Source organism: Sminthopsis crassicaudata, chromosome 2, assembly GCF_048593235.1.
Source record: "Sminthopsis crassicaudata isolate SCR6 chromosome 2, ASM4859323v1, whole genome shotgun sequence".
Taxonomy (NCBI): Eukaryota; Metazoa; Chordata; class Mammalia; order Dasyuromorphia; family Dasyuridae; genus Sminthopsis; species Sminthopsis crassicaudata.
In genome coordinates this window covers 440,873,851-440,882,874 of record NC_133618.1, presented here as the reverse complement: position 1 = coordinate 440,882,874, position 9,024 = coordinate 440,873,851, and the positions used below count along the sequence as shown (strand labels likewise).

Sequence of the window (9,024 nt, the reverse complement as noted above, 5' to 3'; positions counted from 1 at the left end):
GCGTCAGAGCTGAGATTTGAACCCAGGTCCACTGATTTCAAATCTAACAACACTCTTTCCACTGCACCATGCTCTCTGCACCTCAGAACGAGCTTTGTTCCTGCTCTCTGCTCCTGGAAAGCTGCTTCCCATTAACCAGAGGGTCATGGGTCAGGCTTGGGGCAGGGCCACTTCGGTGTACCCATTCATCCCCTTGGCCTTGCCCCTTACTTCCCAGCCTGATGGTAAGAGACAGAGGGCTCAGCCCTTGTCAGGACACCGGCCTGCCGGGAAGGCAGGAGCCCTTTTAACCTCGGGGAGGTGCTGGGATGGAGGCCAAAAACAAGGACCCAGGGATGAGGGGAGGGAAAGGTGGGAAGAGAGAGACGGGCGTGCCGGGGGCAATAGTGGCTGCTCAGGATTCTTGTTCTGTAGCTTGTAAATAAAACTAATCATTTCTCATGAAACACAAACAGGTAAAAAGATCCACAGTCTGGAGCATGGGAGCTGCGGGAGTCTGTCCAGTCCACGTGGCAATGCTGCCCTCAGCAAGAGAAGACAGTCCTGTGGTTTGCTTGTCTGTTCCAAATCTTCGTCACTGAAAGCTGGGAAGAAGGGGAAGAGGAAAAAAAAAGCCAAATTCGAGCCCTTTCATTAATTGGTAATTTTTGTTTTAGAGTTGGCTCCGGTGTCTCTAGACTGAATAATCACACTGAAGGGTGGGAGTATTTCATTTGCTCTTTAATGATTTAAAAATTGCTTGTGTTCCTTCCCTTTTCCGTTTCGTTGGCTCAAAGTCGGGTCTGGGCCTCCGGGACATAGATCTCAATGCTGTCCGCGCTCTCTGTCGCGGAGTTCTGCCGCACCGATGCGGCTCTCTTGGCGGCCAGGAGACGCTTTCGGGCTTCCTGGCGCTGCCTGTCCCCAGAGTCCGAGGCCTTGTCCCGGTTCAGAGCTGTTCGAGACTTGGCCGGCTTCTTTGGCACAGGAGGGGGAGGTTTCTTCTCTTCCTTTAGATTGAGACAGTAAGGAGATAAAAGAGCAACATAAAGACGGCCGCCATGTGGGCCCCACGGCGGCCCTTCCCTGCCCTTTTCCTCCCCTCCTCCCCCAACCCCGTGGCATCCACCCAACTGGTGGCTGGGCCACAAGCAATAGACACAATTAGCACAGGATGCGGGAGGGGAGGACGACGGCTGGGGGCAGTACCAAGTGCTTCCACAGGGGGCCAAATGGGGGGCTCCCTGGATTCCTCTCAGAACAAAGCAGCAGATCTAGAACCACAAGGGACCCTTAAAAATCCAGAGTGCAATACTCCCATTTTTAAGGTGAGGAACCTAGGTCTAGATCACAGAGGGAATTTGCCCAGGGTCAAGGCAGTAAATGGCTGAGCCGAGATCTCAATCACGGTCCTCTGACTGCAAATCTAGGGCTCATTTCCCTGTGTCCTTGTGACCTTTTGAGGCACTGATGTATTCTACCGGCCAACGTTTTGTTTATTATTTTTCCATTAGCATTCATTAAAGGAGGCAGCATGGCTGTGACTAGAGTCACTTTTACAGTCAAGAAGGTCTGAGTTCAGATCTTCCCTTTCCCTGACAGCATGGGGCCACAGGCAAGTCACTTAACCCTCCTGGGGTCTGTGGACAGATTTCAAGGGGGAGACAGTGTCTATGAACTTGGAGGATAGGGAAAACAATTATACTTTTATCTTGACTAATCTTTGATTTTCTTTGCAAATGAGTGTGTATTTTACATAATGATAATAACTAATACTTATCTAGCACTTACTATGTGCCAGCCACTATGCTACAATTATTATCTTTTTTAATTCTCACAACCACCTTGGGGGGAGGATCCCCATCCTATAGATGGAAAAACAGGCAAACAAAGGTGAGGTGACTTGCCCAGAGTCACACAGCTAGAAAGTGTCTGAGGCTCAGGTCTTCCCAATACTAGGCTCTATATCCTATCTACCATGCCACCTAGCTGCCTTTTATATCATGGATACTTTTCCATGTCAAAAACAATTAAGAACCCTTGTTCTAAGACTATAAATTACAGATGCACTGCTGATCTGCATCAGGAGAGGAAGAGTCTACCCTGAGAATCTCCCAAACCAATAAAATCACAGATCTAGATTGCCTTCTTCCTGTAAAAATCATTAATGACATTAGCTTAGAAGTTTCTTTTTTGTCTTTATCTTTGCCAAGTTTGGGAGATTCAAGATCATATTTACTTCACAGAAGAAATTAATAATCTTTTATCATTCTTTGCAGTTGGAAATTTGCAGGAATTGCTAATTCTTTGAAGATTTGGTAGAAATCACTTTTGAATCTATCAGTTCTCAATACTTTTTTTTTTTTTTTTTTTTTTGCAGAGCAACTCTTAAGTGGTCTGATTTCTCCCTAAAAGGAGACAGATTACTCTCTTGTTTTGCTAATTTACAACCCTCTCAAATTTATGAAGTAGGAAACAGAGGCAACAAAGCCCAGAGAGGGGACTAGACTTGCCTAAGATATCACACAGCAAGTGGGATCAGAGTTGGGATTTGAACATAGGTTTCTCAAATCACCAAATAGGGCTCTAGCAACCCTATGGTGCTGCCGCCACCGTCCCAAGGTTGGGATTGTCCGTGCATGGTATTGTAGCAGTCAAGACAACACAAATCACAAAGGAAGCCACAAGACAAGAGCTTTGGGATGAGATGGATGGGATGGGATGAGATGGCAGGAGAAGCATGGATTCCAGGAATAGAAATGGGTCTGCGTGGTCCTAGCTTAGAGACACATCGAGAACCGAGCCGAGCTGCACTGACCGATGGTAGAAAGTGTTATTTCCGACTAGGTCACAGCCCCTGGATTTCAGCCCCTCGGCAGTGCTCCATGCTCACCTTCTTCTCGGGAGGGTCCGCCAGCTGCCAGCTATTTGCTTTAAGGTGGTATAACTCATCAAACTTCATACTGATGTCTTCAATGGACAGCTGCAACAGGTCCCAAAACCCAGCCAAATCCTGGGCTGTGGGCCTGGGGTTGGAGTCAGGGTTCTACAAGGGCAAAGAAAGAGGAAGGCTCAGTGGCTATGTCCCCCCTTCTTCTTTGGGGAATCATGTCCCAGATAGGAACAAAAATGTTTTTTTTTTTTGTTCATTCATTCATTCATCGCACCAACAACATCAAGCATCAGAAAGGCCATTCCTTATCCTCAACCAAGAATCTGCTCTCTGACTTCAGTCTAAGCTGCAGTGGAGAGGATAATACTGGAAACTTTATAAATATAGTCTCTTCTTTGCTCAAGTTTATATCCAAACTAGTATCTTGTTTGACCTTTAGTCAGCAACAGGATTTTTCTGATAGTCTATCTCCAAGTTTCTTAAATTGTGGGTTGTGACCCCATGTAGGGTTTCATAACTGAAAGTAGGAGTTGCAAAATTATTTTATGTCATGTAAAAATTTCTCAGGTGAAAAAGGGCACAAGTAGAAAAAGTTTAAGAAGCCTTGTTCTATCTCATACTGTGCATTCCCAAAGCCCATTATCACAAAGTAGGAAAGCAGCTTAAGGGGAAGGGAGGCAGGCTGTAGAAGTATGGGAATAGGGGCTGAGATATGAGAGGGCCATTCTATGACTCTGCACCAATCATTCCCCAATTCTTGAGCATTCAGACAAATGGCATCACAGAATCAGAGAATTAGAGATGGACCTCAGAGAATCATCTAGTATTCATCTGTTTTCCAGATGAGGAAACTAAAGTACAGTAATATCCTATGACTTGCCAAGGTCTTACTGTAGGGCAGTTTGGCAGAGTCTGTATTTATGATCTGAACCCCAAATTTCATATTCTTTCCATTTATCAGGGAAATAATTCTTGTGTCCCACCTCTCAAGACTATTGGGAAAATCCAAGGAGAGAGAGAATAGATGTGATGATGCTTTATCAATGATAAAACTATAATGAAAAAGGATCATAATTTATTTCATAATGATTTAAAAAATGTTTTTGACCAACTTGGTTAATTCCATTAATATAGGAAGCTATAATGATAAAATAACTCCTCTTGTCCAATGTAGATCTAGCACCTATGAGGTACCAAGAACTGGAAATTGAACCCTTATTTTCTTGACTTTATCAGCTTTCCATCTGTCTTTCAATATAGATCTCAATATTCTTAACAGTAGTTATTTTTATTGTTCTCCAGAAGGTACTGCTCATGCTGGGCTGGCTACCAGGAGCTCAGAAAATTTGCATGAGGAAAACAAATCAAAAGCTAGATGTAGCACATTTGGCTCTCTAATCATTATTTGGCATTAACCATTATTGTATTTCAAGTATCAATGACAGTGAGAATGATATTTCCTCCTGTTCATATTGTAGCATTTAGGAAATGTTATCATATCTACTGTCTCACTGGACTTTCATTACGGTCTTGCCAGGCAGGGCCAGGTTCATTAGCTCCATTTTTTAGCAGGGATAGGCCCTGAGAGATCTGCCTGCCTCTGGTTATGCATATGTCACAGGGGCAGAACCAAGACTTGCATCCAACTGAACTCACAGTTTAAGAGCTGTTAAAGCTGAAAACTGCACTCATTCTTTTGGGACAGCCTGTATGCTGTCACCATCTGCTCATCTCCTTTTTTAAGGGGGTGTCTTAAGAGTCCCAGTGACTCCTTTCAGCCTTCTGCCCTTTTCTTGCCCCTAATCTTGGCCTAATCTTACAGATTCCAGAGCTCCTCTCATTGCTCCTCACCTGGGCTTGGTGCTTAGAATCAGCCCGGAGGTCATCAGGACACAGTTACTAATAAAGTGAGGACTGTTACTTGAGCAGGGGCATTCCACCACAAGAACACATTCCCTTGTGGGTAAGAGATTTCAGTTCCTCCTCTAGGGCCCCCCCCACCTTTTTTGGGATGTTTGTGGTATTAGCAAGCTCACTGGCTCAAAGTGGGCCAGACTTCTTCCTCTGACATAAGACAAGTCTTACTCCTCCCCTTTCCCCCTTCCGCCCCAAACTCATGGTCCAGGAATGTGTGAGTCATTTTAAAGATCCAGGATTTGCTGCTGACATCTCTTTTCCCCAGAGGAGAAAGTGAGATACTGCAGTCGTCACCCAAAGAATAGCTTTGTTCTTGCGCAGCAAGCTAGTTGGAGGAACTTGTTATGATGGAGCCAGATCCCTGTTCCACCCTGCTACCCCTGACCCAAGTTCACAGCAGCTTCTAGGGCCACTAAAGAAACTGAGACTCACCAAGTTTTGGTCACAAAGACCCCGGAACTGCTGGAATTTCTGAGACATCAATAGCTGGGCACTACCGACAGCACTGAGGACTTTCCCTAAGACTGAGGAAAGAGAACAAAGGTTGGTCCAGATCACAACTAGTCAATCTCAGAGAAGGCCTAAAGAGGACACACTGTCATAAGTAGTTATTATTCATAACTCATTTTTATTTATAGTTTTTACATTTGTAAAACACATTGTTCATAATCTCTTAAAATATGAGATTTCATCCCTGTTTGGATAAAGACATTGTAGGAAGAGACCATGTGCCTTGTCTAGTACCACATAACTTCTAAGTGCTAGAATAGTTAAATCCAGATTTTCTGGGCTAGAGTCTAATCCTTCTCAATTACGGATCTGACCTAGCCCACTGCCTCCATGCTGTCAACAATTCAGCTCAGCCCTCCCACAAAAGGAAGGCAAGGCTGTCACCTATTGTTCCAAAGCTGCCTCCTTAGCAGTTTAGCACAAACACAGACACAGAAAAAGAAAAATCTGCTCCAAACCTCCCACTCTGTTGGTGGCAATGCTAGGGACGATGACTGGTCATAAAGCCCACATTACCTAATCTATGAACTTTAAAAGGTTTCCAAAATGCTTTGCCCCCATAACCCTAAGGAGAGAGATGGTTAAAACATTATCTCCTTTTACAGAATATAGGATGATTTAGAGTTGGAAGGGAATTTGAGAGTGCAAGCCCCTTCACACTTTTAACAGGTGGAAAATAAAGTCCAGAGAAGAGTTTGTCCCACAGGTAATCCCAAGCAGCAGAGACAGAATGAGGACAATGGGGCTTTGGGAGGGGGAGTGGCAAGTGATTTAATCCAAAATCAGATGAAAAATTGGTTAGCTCGAAAATCTTAGAATAACATGAATGGGTACAAATGTACGAAATAATGAAGAGCAAAATGAACAGAACCAAGAGAATGTTATATACATAATAGCAATATCGTTTTAAGAACAACTTTGGGTGAATAAGTAATTTTGGCTGTAATAAATAATCAAATTAACTCAAAAGGACATATAAAGGAAGATGCTATCTTTACCCAAAGAAAGAACTGATAAACAGTATCTAAAGAATGATTTTTACATTTATGTGCATATTTGTGCCTAATGGTAGCCATCTCCAGAGTGGGTGGGTTGGAAAGAGGGAAAAAGGAAAAAAATGAATTTGTAGTTTCAGGTATAATTTTTTTCTTTTCTTTTTTTTTTTTTAAATACACTGTTATGGAAATGCTTGTTTTATTCCACAAATTAAAAATAAAATAAAGAAAACATTAAAAAAAGAATTGGTTAGTACCCAAGGCCTCTTGGCTCTCAGAGCCTGGAGTTCTTTGCACATTTTCCATAAAGATCAACTCACTGCTTCCCAAAACAGAGGCAGAGAAGGATAAAGGCAGAATGCAGTGGTAATGGGGGCTGACAGTAAAAGAGGGAAGGCACTTCCAGAAATGACTGATAGAAGCCCTCTAAAGACCTCAATAAAACTGCTTTTAAAAAATGGTCTAATCATATGAATCCCATTGTTTTTGTGGTACATATTTGGCAGTATAAAACACCAAACCAATTCAGATTTTAAAAATCTTTAGTATAGCTGCTTCCATTTAAAAGATAAACAAATGACCAGGAAATAATGGTCATACAGGCAGGAAGAGCAGGCCTGGAATTTTTACTTCAAATCCATCATTTAAAAAACTTTATTGTACTGCCTTATTTGACATTTATCAAACATTCTTAATGTCCTTTCTTCTCTCTTTTTTTGTGAGGCAATTGGGGTTAAGTGACTTGACTAGGATAACTCGGCTAGTAAATGTCAGGAATCTGAGACTTGTTTTGAACTCAACTCCTCAGACTACAGGGCTGGTGCTTTATCTACTGTGACCCCTAGTTGTCCCTTAATACCAGCCAACTTCCTCCCTCCACTCTTCTAGTCCCCCCCAAATCCAGGTAAGGATTAATTTTTCCAGGGAAAATGCTGTTTTCTCTGTCCCTATTTGAGACTGAAGGTACTCCAAATAAATGAAATGCTTTTCTTTCCCACCTCTTTTCCAAGAGGTGACTTGACCACTCACTAAAACCATTCCACTGACTTCCAAAAAAAGGAGGGTAGGGCAGTATAATTGGTCAGTTATTATTAATCAATTCCTATGTGCCAAGCAAGTGCTGGGCAAAGCCCTGGGATACCAAGGAGAAGCAATGGGTAGAATCTTGGCTATCACAAACTCACTATATGATCTTAGTCAAATAACTTCTCCCTTTTATGGAGAATAGAAGAGAATATTGAGTAAATGGAAAACATGGGCTTCATGTTTCTACCTTCTTTATAATTCCTTTCTTTGTTCTTGGATTTAAGCTTTATGGTCAGAGTGCAAAAGGAAGCTATTTAACATTCCGTCAAGGTTGGATGACCAAGCTGTGTGCACTTCCTAGTTATACCCTAAACATGTGCTGAACATTTATTATTAATTGACATTACTAATAAATATTAATATAATGTAATTAATGCATATAACAATATATTATATAATTATCTTTTTTTACTAATTTTTACCCATTGCATTTATTTTGTTATTGTTGTGTTAATTTTTGAATATACACCTTCCCACTAGTTAGTGGTAACTAACTAAGATGAAAAAAAGGGGGGAAAAGGTCAGCAAAATGAACCATGTCTCTGCAGCATTCTATCTTCATTCCCCTACCTCTGCAAGAAAGTGGTAGAGTTACTAACCAGCATTTCAAGGTCCCACATACAGCCCATTCTTAGCCATTTCAGGGGCCCTTCTCTAGGACACAGACTACTAATTGCTAACAGTGCAGTCTTTCCCTTCTCTAGGCCTCAATTTCCTAATCCAAATGGCCTTGGTGGTCTCATTGCTTACCCATTCAGCTTTAACACCTATTTCTGCAAGAGAGAGAGAGCCAGTACTGTAGACTGGAGAGTTTAACTTCTGTTACAAGCCTTGACAGCTGGTTTTCATTCAACAAACATATGTAGAGCATTTTTCACCACAGTGGTTTAAGAGGCTGAACAAAAAGCACCACAGACAGAACAAGTTGAGCAAGGAGAGTCTGGATCAAGAGCTAGTAAACCTGGGTACTAGTCCCCTTCTCTCTGGGACTCAGTTTCTCCTCTGTAAAAGAAGCAAATTGTACTAGACAGTCTTTGAGATTCCTTTCTCTCCTGGAGCCTGAAAACTACATCTCCAAGACTAATAATACTTATAGTAGCAGAGAGAAATATAATTCTAGTCCAGTATCCCTTTCTCTCTCAGAGAAGAAAGAGCCAAGCTTTTGGACCTAAACTCCTGCTTCCCCTTCTCCTGGAATTCAGCAGAGGGAGTTTCCAAAACAGCACTTTTGAGGAGGCCTTCTGTGTCTGTGCTGCAGTCAGAGGAGGAAGAGAGAAAAAGAGATGGCCAATCAGGCCTAACTGACCCCTGAGCATCTATAATGTCACTTATGGGGAACATGGACTCCTCTCCTTACTCTCCATACAACTTGCTAAAATGATACTCCTCCCTCAAGTGCAGATCTGACCATGTCCCTCCCTTGTTCAAGAAGCTTCAGTGGCTCCCTGTTTCCTCTGGGATAAAATACTAACTTCTCATTTTGGCATTTAAAGCCCTTCACAATAGGGCTCCAACCCTTCCTTTCCGAGCTGTTTCTACCTTACTTTCTTAAAGCACCACGGAAGTACCACTTTCAGCCAAAATGGTCTTTTTGCTATCACCTGACATTCCATCTCCCTTCTGGAATGTCCACTCGCTCTCTCT

The 9,024-nt window shown here is 42.5% G+C and overlaps 1 protein-coding gene across 12 annotated transcripts in view; it reads right to left on the bottom strand.

Moving 5' to 3' along the window:
• Positions 1–699: 699 nt before the first annotated feature.
• The window catches only part of DLGAP4 (DLG associated protein 4), a 93,287-nt gene continuing 84,962 nt past the window's right edge, over positions 700–9,024 (bottom strand). For 11 of the 12 annotated variants that reach the window (XM_074292573.1, XM_074292561.1, XM_074292568.1 and 8 more), the window contains 3 exons: positions 5,222–5,313; positions 2,873–3,025; positions 700–989 (listed from right to left, as the gene is read on the bottom strand). In XM_074292573.1, the coding sequence (XP_074148674.1) occupies positions 771–989; positions 2,873–3,025; positions 5,222–5,313 (464 nt within the window). In that variant the 3' untranslated portion in view covers positions 700–770. Of the gene's footprint in view, positions 990–2,797; positions 3,026–5,221; positions 5,314–9,024 lie in introns of all 12 variants that reach the window. The other variant, XM_074292562.1, reaches the window with a different exon arrangement.